The sequence below is a fragment of the Hesperophylax consimilis genome, chromosome 20 (assembly GCF_061612785.1).
Source record: "Hesperophylax consimilis isolate HC1 chromosome 20, BYU_Hcon_1.0, whole genome shotgun sequence".
NCBI lineage: Eukaryota > Metazoa > Arthropoda > Insecta > Trichoptera > Limnephilidae > Hesperophylax > Hesperophylax consimilis.
In genome coordinates this window covers 13572832-13592235 of record NC_142855.1, presented here as the reverse complement: position 1 = coordinate 13592235, position 19404 = coordinate 13572832, and the positions used below count along the sequence as shown (strand labels likewise).

General features: G+C 36.3%; 1 protein-coding gene across 1 annotated transcript; it reads right to left on the bottom strand.

Moving 5' to 3' along the window:
* Positions 1-1135: 1135 nt before the first annotated feature.
* LOC149414123 (uncharacterized) lies at positions 1136-16731 on the bottom strand. The gene is made up of 10 exons (XM_089644105.1): positions 16584-16731; positions 14180-14251; positions 14013-14089; positions 12846-12898; positions 12366-12448; positions 10692-10942; positions 9752-9894; positions 4146-4285; positions 2924-3112; positions 1136-1146 (listed from the first exon to the last, which is right to left on the bottom strand). Exons 1-10 carry the CDS (start codon positions 16693-16695, stop codon positions 1136-1138), a joined length of 1131 nt encoding a protein of 376 aa, XP_089500231.1. The 5' UTR covers positions 16696-16731.
* Between the last annotated feature and the right edge of the window lie 2673 nt (positions 16732-19404).

The following is a 19404-nucleotide window of genomic DNA, read 5'->3' as shown; positions in this document are numbered from 1 at the left end:
ACAATAAAAATCTTAGGTAAACATCAATTCTCCCAACTCCGAATGAAAAAAAAAATAGGCTATTTAATTATAAATATATACGTAATGTCTAAATAAAATTTTAAAATTATTTAAAAACTCACTCAAATGACACAAAATTATACAAAGAGAGAGAAACAGAGAAATACAAAAACATAATATAATTATATCAACAATTTTTACATATTTTTGAGCAATAGCTGGGGATCTAGCACAGTGAATCGATGGTTTTAAACCAATTTCCCGAGCACAATCGCGCTGTTGATAGCCAGACCGATAATGCAATAAATTAGAAATCGATACACGCTGGCAACACTGGACGTATCTTCTATGAATTAACAATTCTAAACGTCAGACAGCTACGTAAAAGTTAAAAATACTAATAAATTGACATTGTCGAATTAAAATAATTTCTTTGACATACATTGGCAGACCTTATGTACTTTTTTAAACTAAAAAGGAAGTTAATTTAGTTCATGAAGTCTGTAGTCATAAATATGTTCTCCAGGCTGGAACGGAATCAATTGATCGCGTCTTAGATGAATTAATTAAGTCCATGGATCGTGTATACAATTTCTACGATCTTAGTTCACATCCATTCATTAATATGATAGTAATTTTGTACAACAAACAACATTATCCAAAAAGTAGTGCATATTGATGTCCAGAGCTTATCTGACACTTTGGAGGCTGCGCTAAAAGCAGCAGCTTTTGTCTGCGTATGTTTGTGCTCGTAAACCGTGCAAATATCGCTAACTGACCATAGATGATGTATTTTGTCATTATCGTATTGACAAAGAGCTTTATCGATCATTCGTGATAGACCACCAGGACATTTTTTCTGAATCTGTAGAAATTATGGACAAAAAATGTCTACTTCAGCACACTTTATCTTATCATACAGTCGTCAAATTTGGGCGAGAGGGCTAAAATAGGCGGTATTATTTTTAAATTAATTCTGCTTTTTTTCGTTACTAGGAAAAGTGACTAAGGGTACGAAACATACCTATAAAAATTATCTATTAAAAAATACCTGCTAAAAATATAAACTAAAAATACCTGTTTAAAAATACCAGTTAAACGTACCGGTTATAAAATACTCACAAGTATTTTATACCTATCTGGGAACTGGGGACAGAAAGTAATAAATACTTAGTCCATGTATAAAATACTTGTGAGTATTTTGGAGATGTGTCACAAGTACAAAGTACCGCATGAAAATGGCCGGTACTTTTACTGGGTTAGATAAATACGCCTCTCCTGTACTGTCTTCAAAGTGGTTTTAAATTCACTTTCATACAAGAATGATCTTATACCCACTATAACTACTTACCATACCCCGACCTACCCCTCCATATCACTAATGACCAGTGGTAACGAGGGGTAGATCAGGCTCCCATACATTGTGATCCATTGATTCTCCTTCAGTCATTGATCAGTGCCACATATGCCTGAGATCATTTCCTTTAAAAATAACAAATTTACCTTTCGAATGTTAGTAAACTTGAAACACTGACATCTGTCATTCGTTTAAAAAAAGAAATACACATTTCAATTAAAGAATTACTAATTAATAAAATACGCAATCACTTAACGTATGACATTCTATTGAAGTGTCTCCATTGCGGTTGCATGAGAAGTTTGGAGCATTTCACAAAAAATCAAATGTAAAATATATTTGGCACTTTGCCAATCAATAATAGAATATGGAATTATTGCTTGGGGAGGAGCAACAAACTCGGCTATCAATTACATAGAAATCGCACAGAAAACGATCTTAAAGGTAATACTAAAAAAACATAGACTGACTGTGATACAGATCAAATATTCAACAGCTGTGACGTACTAGATATACGCCAATTATACGTTAAAACACTACTAAACTACATTTTTGACAAAAAAAAAATTTCAACATACACAAAATATCACTAACAGACCGGTTAGACAAGCGTACGTAGAAAACATAAAAACTCCGACAGTAAATTCAAGCTTTGGACAAAGACACTACCAATACCATGCTATAAAAGCATTCAACAGTGTAAAACTTGAAATTAAAATTGAGGAAAACAAACATAAATTCACACACAAAATTACAAAATGGATTAAAGAACAAAAAAGACAATTTATCAAAATTTCGTAGCATAAAATAAAAAAATTCACACGTAACACACAAAACCAATATAAACACACAAGATTATATTTTAAATGTATTATTTTCTCTTTAAATGTATTATGTAGATTATATTTTTATTTTATAAAATGAAGGCCTCAGCACGGGTAAGCCACCCAGTGAGGCCAACATTACTGGATAATTTTGAAATGTAAAAAATATTGTACCAAAATAAAAAAAATTAAATATAAAAATTGTCATCAATGGCCAATTGGCTTTAGTTTTTGGTTTTAGAGTTAAACGCTGATTATACGTCCGTTTTTGCTTTTTATCAAATTGTAATAAGCTGACAAGCATAACAGCTTGCTTGTGCTTGTAGCAACATTTGTGCTTTTCTGGTGATCACAATTTGTTCAAAAGCTTAAACGGACCTTGCATCGACGTTTAACGAATAATGGAGACGTTTAAAATATTTTAAAAAATCCAAAATAGAGCCATTTAATGACAATGTTACATTTGAATATGTGGGATATCTTTTCATCCAACAGTGAGGGAGAGCGTCTCCCGAATGGGTGATGTGTGAAGTGATTGCGTATTTCTATACCCAGTCTGACAGACTTTACAGTTTATGGTTCCTCCTGCGATGCTTGCTTAAATAGCTCGATTGATTAAATGACCTTTGGCAAAGATCGCAGGAAAACAATTTTACTTCCGAGTGAATCAGTTTGTGTCGTTTTAAATCAGAAGCACGTATACATGAATACGAGCAGACGTCACAAGAGAATGGTTTCTCGCCTGAGTGTATGAGGCTGTGTTTCTTTAAAGAGCTTTGGCGAGGAAAGCAATGGTTGCACACTTGACACATATATGGTTTGTCTTTTGGAAGGGGAGTCTTGAAGATGAATGCTTCCGAAGTTTTACTGGTGGACGGTACTTCAGATGGCGTTGCTGCAGGCTGGGCTTCTTCTGGGTGAGAACTGGTTGCTGTCGAGAAATCACTTCGTTAAATAGTTGTATAGCATACATGGAACCTTTTGCTTGTCACAAAAACATGGCATCATCTTTAGAGATAAGTAATTTCATTTATTGGAGTAAGACATCCCAAATAACCAATTTCAATTTTGGTTCACGTGCACATGAAAAAACTCCTCTAACGTACGCGCTCTGCTTTTGTTCATAAATTATTGTATCGTGAGTTTGTAAAAATAAAACTAAATTTAAAATATTCAAATTCTGATTTTACACACGGAGAGTAACCAAGCAACCTTGGATTCTGCGGATTGGAGAGCTGCAGAATCATCCAGCCTACAATCCACTTAAATTGGCGATAACACACACCCTCCAAAGCGTATTCCAAAAACTTAAAATTAGCTGCTGAATTCAAGAACGAGTCATAGAAACGATCCGTTTCCATGTGATAAATATTGTGTTCAAATTTAATACGATTCCAAAATTTCATTCTGTTCGGTGCCATAGAGCCTGAGAAAACGACTCTCAAAGTTCAAACCCAAGTCTTGCATTTGTGCCCGTAGGAATGATATTTTGATATTGATTTCGCTTCAGACCTGATGATTCTTAGTACGATTTTGGTGTTTTTCCCGACTATACTACAATCTTCCATTGAGATACCGGTAGGAAAATGACAGAATTTCTATCTGCCGCCTGTGCTCTAAAGATCAATGCAATCTGTTTTGTTAAGACAGGGGTATTTATCAAACGGACCACCTGTTTCTGAAAGTATTTTGGGGCCCTGGCCAGAGGTGGATGCAAATTTCAACAGTGGGGTGCACTTGCGATTTTTACAGGGTCAGCATTTGTGTACTGTCTGCAGTATCTGCGGGCTCTGTACAGTACGCTCAGCTATTGAGAGGCTAACTTGACTATGGCTTCGATAGATACCTGAACTGGCTACTTAGAGTTATACCAAGCATATAAATGGAAGGCTTTTTGGGAAGATTGCATCTTTGATACATTTAATTCAACGAGATTAAATACTGATGGAATACGCTAATTTTACCCGTGCTTGATGACGACTGATCTTGAGGCGAAGTACGGAACGCTGCGTAGTACGCCTTGACGTCAATGTTTAGAAGCTTGGCAACCTGCGGCCCATACCAGACCAATAGCTCGGTGTTGACATTGATATTCTTTACTGTCCTGAAATGCAACGTGGACATGAACTTATTTTTTAATGTTTATTTTATTTATTACAAGATAATACATTACAAAATGATAACAAATTTATAATGTATTATTCCCAGTGAGTTTACAAAACTCATTTCGGGAAAGACAAAATTAGATTAAAGACAAGACAACATAAATACATTCAAATAAATAAACGCAGAAGTTATTTTGGAGTTCAAAAGAAAGAATGTGTCAGTCATTAATAAAACTGCTGAGGAAATAGCTTTTAAGAGCTTTTGCCAATGTTTTTTGTTCGTTATATTGCTTCTGTGCAATGTATTGTAAGGATTTAATTCCAAATTTAGTCGTGTAAGTAGATGACGATAAGTGTAATTGATTTTGTGATCGTGTTTTGTGCTGGTGTATGTCGGAATTAAAAACTGGTTTACTGTTAGTGTGTGAGTAGTGTTGAATTATTTGTAGAATGTCAGTTGTGATGTTATACTTTTATAACTTAATACTCTTACGGGGAGTGTCGTTTATAGGAAGTGATTATAAAGGGCCAGTTGTTTCACAGAATTTTAACAATACATCAAATTTAATCTTAAGTTTCGTGAAAGTTCTATTCAACTTCCTTAAGAATTGACCTTTATAAAACTTGAAAAAATTAATTTTCCATAGAAGAAGTTTTCCTTACAAAAAAATCACCTTTTTTACCTGAAAGTTTATTGCATGTTGTATGCTGATGATGCGGTGCTGATTGCTAACAGTATGGAAGATCTACAGTCTCTCGTGTTTAGGATGAACGAAGTAGGTATGAAGAATGAGTTAATGATGAATGTAAGTAAGTCTAAAGTCATGGTGTTTGAAAGAGAGAGTACGAAAACAGTGTGCAATATAGTTGTGAATGAGGAATACTTGGAGCAGGTGGATGAGTTTGTGTATTTAGGAAGTATGTTCTAGAGAGATGGGAAGGCTGACAGAGATATTGAAAGAAGGGTAAATGCAGGTAACACCATTGAGGACTGAACGCAGTTGGCGCTAACAAAAAACTATCCAAAGAAGCGAAGCTAGCAGTCCACAATGGAGTGCTGGTACCTACTCTGATGTATTGCAGCGAGCATGGAACTGGCAGAGGAAGGATGAAAGTAGACTGAATGCTGTAGAAATGAGATCCCTGAGGTGTATGTGTGCTAAAACCATTTTCGATTGTGTGAGAAATGTGGAGATTAGCAAAGAAAGGCTGATGTAAGTATAATGAGTAAGATTAAGGAAGGGACGCTTAGATGGTTTGGGCATGTATGAGCAAATAAGCTAAGAAAGGAATGTAAGGAGAATATAAGATAGCAAATTGAATAGCAAAAGTCGGGGATGCCTAAGGAAGATATGGCACGATCAAGTGAATCAAATACTTGGGTCAGGCCATGTCAAGAGTCGGAATAATAGAAGAGTATGTATGAATGTGAATGAGGCAAGGAGTGTGTGTCAAGACAGAGTTGTTTGGCGGTCCGTCCTCTATTACCTAACCTACCCCTGCGGAGAAAAGTCGAGATGGTTAGTTAGTTAGTTACTAGACACACTTTATATTTACAACGAACGCTCAAAGAAAAGAGTGTAATATATGACGTGGAAGTGAATGGCAGAAAAAGTCGAGTACGTCCGAAGAAGACTTGGCACAATCAAGAAAATTAAATACTAGAGTGGGGACCGATGACAAGAGTCAGAATACCACAAATGATGTGAATGAAGCAACGACAGAATTGTATTACGGGGAAACATAAATTAATTAATTATTGATGGTGATGTGATATTAGGCTGTGTCCACAAACACTACACAATGTCTTTGTGCAGTCAGCAAAAAGCAAGACAATGGAGTCATCGGTAAAAGTTGTTGATGCCTCAGCAAAAATCCTTACAAGGGCCGGAAGAGTCAGCTAAAAACAAGCACGATCCAGTCCATAGTTTAAACTGTATACTGACTGTTCCCACAGTTTGCCAATGCGCTTCCAAACAGACAATATTATAAAATCATTTTGCTCGGAGTTATGGGAATGTTTTTTTTTTAAACGTCAGGAATGTCTTCATTAATAAAGATCTACGTGGTTCTTTGCCAATCACTGTTAGAATTAGGTATTATCTGATAGGGCAGGGCAAATGAAAATATTCTAAAAACCACTAATTAAAAACGAAAAGCCATAATGAAAATTATACTGAAAGTCCCTGTAAGAACTACACTGACGAAATCTTTACCCTTAAGGCGAAGCTTAATGCTAAATCACTATTTTGATTAATTTTTATAACGAATTGGTGTATATTATGAATACAAAAAAATATGCTTTAGATAAATTGAAGGTTTTCCTATCGTTTTGCTTGAGTGGAATACAAATAAAAATATAAATTACTCAATAAAAAATATAAATGTAAACGACTAAAAAATGTGTGAATGCGTAATGGAAAGAACTTAAAAAAAATACAGTATTATAGCTAAGATTATCTGTGACAGTTTCACTTGATTAACTTTTTTGCTTTCTTATAAAATTATTTACAAAATATATGAAAACCAGTTTTGTGCTTGAAATCGAACGTTTCTAGACTCCGTTTGTCAAGCGATTCTAATGCCTATTACCTACAATTTAAGGTATACCAAGAATACACACAGTTTGGCTTGTAGCTTCCTCTTAAATAAAAAGTTGGATAAAAACATATGGAGATCAGAAATAGAATATATACTGATACCCAGAGCCAGCCTTGTGCAGAAGCAAATGGGGCAGTCCTATTCAATACTATATATACTATTAATACTTAGTAAGGTGGGGGAATGCCGGTCAGCGGGAAATGCCGGTCACTGTGGAATACCAAGTTCCTGAATTAATTAAAAAATGATACCTTTACCACCATCTAGTCTTCACTGGGGACAACTAATTTACATGGCCGCGGCCATCTTGAATCGCACGTCAGTATGGCAGTGCGTCGTTCATGTTTCGGAGTGTTTTGTTGTTAAAAATTGGAATTTTCAATCAAAGGTAAGCTTAAGTATATTATTTACGGCTGGATTTGCTTTTATCACCAATTATAACAAATTTGTTATCACTTTTGATGTGCCGGTTTGATTTTTGATAGCTTATTTAGATTTTTAGTAAATGTCAAAGAAAACATTTCTTTTGTTTTGGGGTAATGCCAGTTACTCGAAGTGGGTAATGGCAGTCACCGACCGGCATTCCCTCATATGAAAATATAGGGCTAATTTATATGATGTGGCTTCTATATTCAACAAAGCCTACTGCGACACGGCTACAATTCAGAAAGGAGTTTCTGGATTTAAGGGGAGTGGAATTATGCCTATCGATCCTGCCGTTTTTGGAGAAAAAGATTTCATGGCCTCAGACTATCTATTAGATTTCCAAAACGACACTGTTACTGTGATGAATGATTCCACAGCTAACCCTTTGGACCATGATCAAGGAACATCTTTTACCTTTCCGCTTGAGGCCAATAATTTGCCAGGACTCAGTGCCCAAGTACAGATTACTCCTGAGGCCAATAACTTGCCAGAAACAAGCGCCCAATTACTGAATACTCCCGAGGACAATAATTTGCCAGGAGCGAGCGCCAAAATACAGAACGCCGTATTGTCTCCGTTGTCACTTTTGACAACTCAAGCCATAAAACGTGCAAATACCAAACAACACTCTGCTATCTTAACAGCAACACCCCTGAAAGCAGACTTAGAAAACAAAGAAAGAAAAAGACAAGAGCAGTTGTCAAAAGATAGCAAGAAGATTGACAAGAAAACTGACAAGAAAACGGACAAGAAAACTGACAAGAAAACTGATAAGAAAAAGACAAACACCACCACCAAACGAAGACAGCTTAAGACCAGTAAGAAATCAAGGATCGATTCAGAATATTTTTCTTCAGATGAAGAAGTTTTGGCTTCTAAGAAGAAAAAGTCAATGCCAGACTCGTCAGATGAAGAGAACCTTGAAAGTATAGATGATAGTGAGCAAGAAATATGTTCCGTTTGCAAAGAATTTGGGAAAAATGAAATTTGGTTCAGATGTCGAGGTTGTGGAAAGTGGGCACACAAAGAATGCACCGGAACCGATTCTCCTGACAAATACGAATGCGATTCTTGTGTGCGTAGAAATAAAGTTCTAAAACGCCTTGATTTAGGTATAGCTTTTTAAATAAAAACTTTGGTAAATCTTTGTAATAAAAACATTGTGTTACATTTAAAACATTGTTTTACTGATTTCCAGTCATTATTAGTTTTGTTTAATGCAAAGCTCTACTGATTTTGAGCGACTGTTATTACCCGTCATGGTGACTGCCATTTCCCGCAAAGTGCGGGCAATACCAGTCAATGAAAGGTTTAAACTATATAACTAATATATAATTAAACTACTTAAGCTGGGTTATTTACAACATAGTAAACATAAAGTGTACTATTTTAGCTATATGAAAGTTTAATTACTTTTACACAAAGTTCTTTAATAAAAGAATTATGTCGTTTTTCGCTTAAGTGACCGCCATTCCCCCACCTTACCCTAATAGAAAAAAGTGTTTGAGTGATGCTTTGACGTACCTCTTGAATGCCAACGTATCCTTAAGGACATGTTTCATTCTATGAGACGAATATGGTTTAAGCTACTCTCGGATCATGCGGTTGCGGGGAATTCAAACTAGTTTGATCTGACCGCGCGCGGCGAGAACTTGTTTGACTGTGGACACCCAGCCCAGCACTTATTGAATGACAATCATATTGTACCCTTTGGGAAATGCGTACAGTGTTTATATTTGGGATTGCCTTTTAACGTGAAATCCATCCTAAGGTCCCACCAGCATGAAACGCTTTTGCTGTCACCAAATATTAAAATACATTTCGTGGCCAAAGGGTTGTGGCGCCAAGTGATGTACATATTCTAAAAATATACAATCCGTTGCTTGTTAGTGAGCTTTCGTCATCGAGCAGGGAGATGGGTCAGAAAAGAGCATCGAAATTCACTCTGCACGACCAAAAAATTAACGCAACTCTGCAACGAAAAGGATTACATGAGTTATTTGTGCGTCGTCGTGTAGATCTTGAGGTGCTCTAAAAATTAAGCTGAGCCGAAAAACGTTAATTATACCCAATGACAAACGAAATATGTTCTTATGAAAAAAAAGTATTCCACCCTATTTTTTCACAATCTTAAACTCTTTATGAAAAATATTTGTCCGATAATTTTAAAATTTGTTCTTATTAGTGCTAGGAGTGTTTAGAGAGTGGTTTTAATGGCAGAAGTCCCGTCCGAGGAATACTTAGCGCAATATCTCTGCACTGGAATGAAATACAGAGTCGAATTAAAGTCTATATGATGTAGCTTTTTAACAGTAACGTTGTGGTATATATTATTGAATGGTGGAAGAAGTGGGAGATGCCCGATAGCAATAGCGAAGCGATGCGGGGTCCGCTAGTAATACATAATAAGGTCTGCAATGTATCGAGTGCTCACTGACCGGTAGTAAATGCTTCCCTTATACTGGTACGCCAGCAGATTCTGTTCCTCAGCATTACGACAGCAGTTAACAAACCGCATCCAGTTGGCGCTGGAGAGGTTTTGTCCATCAACATATTCTACGCCGCGTTTGGTATGGTGTATCTGCAGACAAGAATTAAATTATAATTCATTTTAATAGGGATAACTTATAGTAAATCTCATAGTAATTCGTCACAGATATTCGAAGAAATCTACCGAAATTTGTGAATTTGTGAAAGACAACCAAAATTTTTTGAAAAACTACCCGTACAACTGAACACACAGCTTGTAATTCAATGGCTCTCTTACGGAATCAGTTTCCAGGCAGCCTTATCTCCAGATATGGCCATATTCACTGACTTCTTCTGTCCCGAGTATAAGTTGACAAGCCAGACAGCCTTGATCAGTCTTCCATTAATAGAGTTATGTATACAAATCAGACAAGCGATAAAGTACGCACCAAAATAACATAATCTTTATTCGAAACGTGTATTTGTTTTGTTTAAAAGTTTGACGTACGCAATAAATGTTAATTTTTAGTATAATATTCAAGATGTAAAGGCGATGTCCTGAGGCAAATATTATTTGAATTTCGTTTCGGTTTTCTCGATTGAATATGTGTGAATGAAGTGGAATCTTGGAAGAAGAAATTAACCCACTTTCCGACATCCGATTGAGTTGAAACTTGGCAGATAGATTCATTGTCGATGACAATGCATTATATCAACTTTTTGTGGCACTCAAGAACACACACGCACAGTATTTATGCATATTCCGTCTGTACAGGCACAAACAAACTATGCATATTGATATTTTAGCAGAACTTGCAAAATGTTTTTTTTTCTAAAATAATTACAGTAGGCGCCATCTATGAATGTTTATTAATAATATTAAGTCGATAGTTAGTTGGTCATAAGTACCTGCCACAAGTATTGGCTGTTCGGGTTGGGCTTTTTGGAGATTTGGCCTTTGTAGGGACCGAAGCGCAGGCCTGCTGGCAGGTCCTCCGCTGCCCAGGCTCCGCGCCCCGCTCCCGGGATCCCCGAGGGCCTCAGCGTCACGTGCGTGGGACAGCCCAGCTCCGCGGTCCCCGTCTTGTCGTCTGGAATAACCAGCAGTGGGCCGTGCAGCGGGCAGAATGTCAGGAAGCATCTTGAGCACTCGTCACACCCTACACAACAAGTAGACAGCTTACACAATTAGTTAACACATTCAGTACACCCTACAACAAGTACTTAACAAACTCGGTAAACACACTACATAAGTAGTTAATAAAATAAGTAAAAAAAAAACTCCACACAGAAGGCCCTGAGAGAAATAATTTCCCTCAAGGTCTGCCATCTTTGGGGAAGCTGTGTGGAGTATCTATTGAGGAAAATAAGGAGTCTTGGGTCTCGATGAGACCCAGGTTGTAGGAAGAAAGAAACACAGAAGCCGGCAAATCATTCAACAAGAATAAATCGTAGAAGCGACCCTTTCGAATGTGACAAATGTCAACCGACGAAGGGATCGATAAAACTATTTCCTCGAAATAAATTTTATTGAAATGCCGGTAGAACAAGGACAGCATTCCCACCTCTTTCTGTTAAGACAGGGAATCTATCAAACGGACTGCCTGTTTCTGTTTAGACAGGGAATCTATCAAATGGATTGCCTGTTTCTGTTAAGACTGGGAATCTATCAAACGGAGTGCCTATTTCTGTTAAGACAGGAAATCTATCAAACCGACTGCCTGTTTCTGTTAAGACAGGGAATCTATCAAACGGACTGCCTGTTTCTGTTAAGACAGGGAATCTATCAAACCGACTGCCTGTTTCTGTTAAGACAGGGAATCTATCAAACGGACTGCCTGTTTCTGTTAAGACAGGGAATCTATCAAATGGATTGCCTGTTTCTGTTAAGACAGGGAATCTATCAAACATACTGCCTTTTTCTGTTAAGACAGGAAATCTTGATGTACACTGGAAGCATACAACAGATTACATTCAGCATCGTATAGCGTTCGGAATTGGATCACTAACAATAACATTCCTTACGCAGATGGCGATAAGGTTGAAACTGAATTTTCCACATTATACAATAAATCCGTACTCGAAAAAGGGTTCGTAAGAAGGATATTTTGCAATTTAAAGCAGTTTTTATAGGCCTGACATTTTATTTATTTCTTGGCTTTTTAGATTAAAAAATGCTTGATTATTTTAAAGGCCAAGATGTGTTCTATTCGAAGTATTTAAACAACTAAAGGATATTTAATATTTCTAAGAGATAAAATGTTCAAATCAAAAACACATGATTTTGCATTACTTCACATTGCATCATCTAAACCAAACCAAAGATAATAGAAGAGCACGGATTATCAAAGTTAATGGTGTGTAAGTATAAACAAAGTGCATATAGATGCGATTTGCAGCAGTATGGGTGAACGATACGTTTCAAAGAACATCTCCATTTTTTCTAATATCTGTGCATGTTAACCTTACGCTCGATATCTGACATGTCTATCTACCGTAAAGTTGGTACTAATACTTATACTGTTCAATTCACTTATGGTCGTGGTACAGCAAGTTCCCATATCACTTGTAGTCGTTACTCACCAGGCTCGCTGTCATGTCCAGTATCTAAATCCTCCTCCAACGCTCGCACCACCTTATCCATCAACGCCTTCCTCCGAGCGGATCTGCAAGGTGGGTAACAAATATATCTTAGAAAGACAAACATTCCCGGGTTACAAATAACCTGACAATATTTGAAAATCTCCTACTATCATCAGAGTAAACGGAAAATGTTGTTTGTGTTGTGATGGAGGACTTAGCCAGCCGAGGAATTGAACACACTACGCTTGGGTGGGATCCAAACGCGATCTCAACAGCCACGTTACTTTAAATGGCTTTATCTGTGTTTGGTGAAGAGATCTGAGTAGTCAGGTACTTGCCCACCTACTTTCCTCTCCCACTGCCTTTAGCCCCACAACACACCCCAATTGGGGACGCCATTGTCTTACTGGCTCCAGACGGTTAGGAGCAGTCGGGTCTCTTTTGCGGTATTCATATAAACAAATAATTCTCAATACTTACGCATCTATTTCCAATTGTGTAAAACCTTTCAAACATTGCTCCATACCATCTTCCTGCAAAAATTCAATACAATTGATTATCTCTTTTCTGCAAATTCTTGACATAAAATTAGTGACACTTAATACATTACAAAATTCTAACAATAATATTTATACTAAATTATTCCCAGTGAGTTTTAAAAAAACTCATTTCAGGAAAGACAACATTAATAGAGTGAAAGGAACTTATTTGCACATAAGAAAAGGAATTTAACAGGGACTTCAATGAACAGTGTACATAGATTTTAAAACAGACTAGACAGACTTAGCACAGTGACCGAGTTGCATCAGGGGTCAACAGAAATTCCAATGTAGGCAACATTGTCATCAAACAATTAGCACCATTTAAATTTTAGCATTCTACCAAATTGTGATCAGATGACAAGCACAACATGACAGTATTGTGATCAGATGACAAGCACAACAACATGACAGTATTGTGATCAGATGACAAGCACAACAACATGACAGTATTGTGATCAGATGACAAGCACAACAACATGACAGTATTGTGATCAGATGACAAGCACAACACCATGACAGTATTGTGATCAGATGACAAGCACAACAACATAACAGTATTGTGATCAGATGACAAGCACAACAACATAACAGTATTGTGATCAGATGACAAGCACAACAACATACCAGTATTGTGATCAGATGACAAGCACAACAACATAACAGTATTGTGATCAGATGACAAGCACAACAACATAACAGTATTGTGATCAGATGACAAGCACAACAACATAACAGTATTGTGATCAGATGACAAGCACAACAACATAACAGTATTGTGATCAGATGACAAGCACAACAACATAACAGTATTGTGATCAGATGACAAGCACAACAACATAACAGTATTGTGATCAGATGACAAGCACAACAACATGACAGTATTGTGATCAGATGACAAGCACAACAACATAACATTATTGCTTTTTTGTTGATCACAATTTATTCAAAAGCTGAAACGGGCCTAGAATCGGCGTTTAAGGCGATGCACCACGTTGTGTAACATTTTTAAATCGGTCGGCTAACAGTAAACAAAACAAAATGATGTTAGGTACGTTTTAATTTCTGCAAATTCATCCCATAATTAGTAAATGAACAGAAAACAGACCTTCTTGTTCTTTAGTCTTATTCGCATTCGGGCCTTCTGCTGTTGTACCCTGAACTCCGGTGTCTTCAGCTTTGCGGCTACAAAAGTTCATATTTTAATACAATTTCATGTATAATTATTATAAATACAGCATTTTATCTATTTTTTATATATTTTTATTATAATACCTTGCTCCTTGGCTTCGAGATCGGCCTTGAACTTCTCATAGCGAATGATAAAATCCGGTTTTTCAAGTTTTCCTGTGGATAAAGTGAACGAGTAGTGAACAATTAAACAATTAAAGATAGAGAAGAGGGAGTCGGTATGGGTTTTAAAATTAAGTTCCCGCATTCCGAATTATAACATATGTCCCTAAAAACACTTCTGTGATAGTAAAAATGAAATCTACCCTCATATGAGAGAATAAAGCAATCGTCGCTTTCGGATGTGCAGCATCGTCGCCCTGATCTACGCCTCCAGTCTCGTGAAGCCGTTGGAAAATCTGTTTAGTTGCTGAGCAACAAACATCACACTGTCGCATCCCTGATTGCAGTAGTGCCACCACTTTAGCGGCTTCGTCAGCAGTGGTGTCCATTTTAAGTACTTGTTAATTATTCACATGTGTCCTCTTCAACGTTTGGATAGAGAATGACCTACAAGAGGTTAAATGTATTTTCAATTGATATCAATTCGAATCGACGCCCAGTGTATTTGTTTTCATTACAAGTACCTATGTAGAAGTAATATAAATATATCGTCGCTAAGTGGCTTTAGCACAGTTTGATAACGCTTTCAGAAGGCAAAACAGCTACGCGTAACAGTCACTCGTAATAACTAACTGTTTTTTATAAATGTAATAATAATAATATATAAAAGAAAAACAAAAAATCAAAATGGAGTTCTACAAAATAAACTTGAAAAAAATTAAAACAATATTTTTCCAAATCACTCAGGATGGGTTGTTTCATAGATTTAAACAATTCATCAAATTTCTATGTTCTGTTTGGGTTCTGTGAATGTTCTATACAATTTCTGTTATTATATCATTATAGGCCAGTTTCTTAACAGAACTGAAATAATAACAGAACTTGAAAAGAACTTTCACAGAACTTTCACAGAACTGTTCAAATTCTCTGAAACAACCCGTCGTAAGTCTTATTTCGAAAATCTCTTTATGACAGAACAATCAGCAAAAAGTTTGATAGAATGCTGTAAAGTGTGTTAATTTCCACTTCTACCATTTGTATTTATTCATTTGCGAAAACAAAAGTGAATTTCAAACAGATGTATTTAAAAATGATGATACTTATAAAAATAACATATATTGAAATATGCCAAATAAATAATTCACCTCATTATAAATAATAATTGCATGAGTATTATGTTTCTATTTAAATGAGAAAATGCTAATTTTACAACAAAAAAACAATGAAAATACTGCTTATTATAAATATGCACAAAGTCGCTGAGAGCTAACATCTAAGAAAGTCAAATTACAAACCACAATACAAAATTTGTATATATAAAATTAACAAACGGAATAAAAAATATAGCATTTACGAATCACCTTATGAGATATACAAAACTAATTTTATTAATTAACTAACTCACCGTCGCTGACGGACTAGCAAGGAAAGGGGCGAAAGCATCGCTTGTTGGATCCGAGTCGGCCGTAGGAGTAATTACATATATGATAGGTGGGTCAAATCCCAGCACCGCAAAGAATGCGAGAGGGCACCGGGAATGAGACAATCCAAAGTACTCATAAAAGGACCAGACCCTAGACGAACCAAGAAACTACTCGATATGGACAGAAACTCACTGAGGGAACTGGTAGGACTACTAACGGGACACTGCCATCTCAGGAGACACATGCAGATATTGGGAGTGGAAAACACCAACAGATGCAGGAAATATGAAGAGGATGAAGAGACTCCAATTCACCTTTGGTGCCAATGTCCTGCCCTGGTGGGAACTAGGCGCAGATACCTGGGGAGACATACAGTAGAACCAGAAGACATAGCCACATACCCAATGACAACCCTGCTGAACTTTATTAGGGACTGGGTTGTTGTTAAAGGATTGAGGTAAAATGGGAGATATCACAATGGGCATATAAAAAAAACTAACCATCACGCCAATTCTCCACCGGGGTAGGCAGAGAGGACGGACTGCCAAATAACTTGCTCTTGGAACACACTTCTTGCTTTATTCACATTCATACATACCCTTTTATTAATCTGACTCTTGACATGGCCCGACTCAAGTGTTGACATAATCCTTTCTTCATCCATCACTAATACTAATTAGTTTGTCAATAGGAAAAACATTCAGAAAATAACTTTTGGCACACTTTTAGTCACAGATTGTGGAATTTACACTCCGTTTCAGCTTAGTTACTGCAAACATTGATCTTATACTGAAATATTGATCAAAAATTAAGTTATATAGTATAGAACATGTAATGTGATGTGGTAAGGGCTAAGAGGTAGTCCCTCCACCCGTCTCACAGCATCCCCAAATGTGGAAATAATATCCCTAAGGGCTCCTGTGTGGAAAATAGTAAAAAAAGAGAGAAAAGCAACAAGTTACCTTGTTCGTAGAGCACGTACATGCATTTTGCACCGAGCCTGATCTCTTCTCTCATGAGTTTCCACTCATGCTTGGAAAAGAATCCGCTCACGTCTACATTTTCGGGTGCCATTTTATCTGTACAATAGAAGCGTAAAATTAAATAACAAACTTCGCCACATCACTCTTAATTAAAGCTATTATTATATAGTTAAATGGTTTAATACACAGTAACAGTACGCGAAAGAGAAGTTGAGTTCCTACCTTTAGTGATTAGTGATTAAAGAATACGAATCATAGATGAAATCGTTTCCCTCTTATATAGAAAAGAGAAGCCATACATGTACAGAAGCAACATATTATTTGACGATTGCTATTCCTTCCAAGCGACACAACAAATCATTTTGTGTATTTGATTGTACATTAAATTAATACAAAATCACAGTCAAGATAATACCTACTTGCTAAGATTTCATATAAAACAGTTTTACCAACACATTTACCAATATATATGACCGCTGTACATTAGAACAGTAGCTATAGGTTCATCATATGAATTTTAAGAACAAATTTCTTCAACACATGATAATTCCTCACATGACAATTCAACCAGTGTTCCCGAACTCAAAAATTCAAAATCGGGAGAATTTACGCCTAAAAATCGGGAGAAATCGTGAGAAATCGGGAGATTTTCTTAGAAATCGGGAGATCACTAGAATTATTTCAACAAAATTTCTCCTTTGTCAATAATACGAATCCCTTTTATTATTCCGAAGCATAACCTTAACAACTAACGAAAAAACCCATAAGCAGCGCCGTCAATATGATTATTGTAGATGTTGCCCGTGGAATAACGCAATTTGCCCTAACGTTTAACGGGGACTTATTTTACGTCTGGCAACTCGGCGCAAATTTTTGTGAAACATCGACCTTGGACTGTCACTTTGCGAGACGTCAAAAATCATGTAATACCTACTTACTTTTAAAAGTGAGCGACATTCATACACAGTAACGACCTTCGTCATCGGGATGTGTACAATTAAATGAAACGAAAAAATTTATGAATTTTAATTTTATTTAGGAACCAATCAACCACTTCATGGGCTTTTTCAAAACACCTGTCACCTGGCGACAGATGCTTGATAACGGTAGGTACACTGTTTAGTAATCCTTAATCCTTTATTAAGAAATACCTACAAATATCTCAGTTGAATCATCAAAAACAAAAAGAAAGTGCATGGGCCAAATTAAAATTGTTAATGAAATTATACAGAAATTGTTATAAATGGAGTTATATTAGATTAAAATTAAACCTTTACAAGCATGCTGAGTGTATACAAAAGACAATTGGGCAGTAGAATCTCTTATCTGGGAAGAATCCTTCAAAAATTATCCCAAAAAGCTGTGAGCGCAGTATACAACTCCGCATTTCTATCACTGCTCAACAATCCTTTTTTTTGTACGATGTACAAAGTAAAACAAAGATATCAAAAACAATAATATTTATACAAAAAAAAAATAATAAACAATGTGTTACCAAAATAATAATGATAATGAAAACATATTACAAAACAATATCATAACTATAAGGAATAAAAAATAATAATGTGCTGCCGGAAAGCATAAAAATAATACCCATCAATAGGGTCCTTCCACATAGAAAGCGGGAAAAGCAGTCGGCGTCAACTGAAAATTATAATTAATTAAATTAATTAATCCATTCTAATCGGAACTATAGAATAAATGCCTAATTAATAACGTTCATAGCTTCTTTCAATTTGTTCCTCCTGTTATATTTTATTAGATTAAATTTAATTACAATAAAAATACTCCTCGCCGAAGGAGGTCCGTTTCAAATTTTACTTTTTCCCGCGAGTAACAAAAAAAGACAAGCGAGTTGAAACATGTGTTCACACGGGGCGATTCGGTGAAAAACTCGAACGACAAGTAAAACCAAAATGGCGATGGTCGTACTCGAACGTCAAAAGTAGAGGGGCTTTCAACTTTTGCTAGGCAACAAAAAAAGTTGATAACTTTGTTGACAGAGTGTTCACACGTGGTGATTAGCTTTCAATTGTCCAACCAACAAAAGTTGACCGACAAAAGTCGCCCCGTGTGAACCGCGTATAATAGAGATATGCTTAGATTGCAGTATTTTGTAAATATTCTGGTCAATTCCCGAATCCGGGGAATTTTTTAGTTTTTTTTTTTTAACCATAGACAATTATTTGCCTGTTGTGCGGACCATAAACAAAGAATCGACGAGAAACGATAAATCGCTGAGAACACCGAAAAATCGGTAGATTTTGGTGCCATTTCGGTAGATCGGGAGATGAAGTGAAAAATCGGTAGATCTCCCGAAAAATCGGGAGCTTCGGTAACACTGAATTCAACACTGTCAACCAGCGTTGCCAGGTCCAGATTGCAATATTTCCCTAGATTGGGAGTCGAAATTTCCCTAGATTTCCCTAGATTCCGGGGGTACCATCTTGGCAAGTTAAAAACGTCTTTCCATCCGGGGGGGGGGGGTACTTGGTTTTTGTTGATAACTTTCATATATTATTTGTAGTAATAAAAATACACAAATACTCAAATACGCCACATATACACCAGTACGTAGTCACTGTTTTTTTTTTATTCTCTTTCTTATATGGCAATTACTTTTCTTATATGGCAACAGTGGCCGACAGTGGCAACACTGACACAATACATTTGACATTGACATTTAAAATGATAATTATAAAATACTTATCATTTCAAATGATGATTATAAAATACATAACATTTACATGATATTTACAAAGATCAGGTAATTATGGACTATTCCGACACAAAAAATACC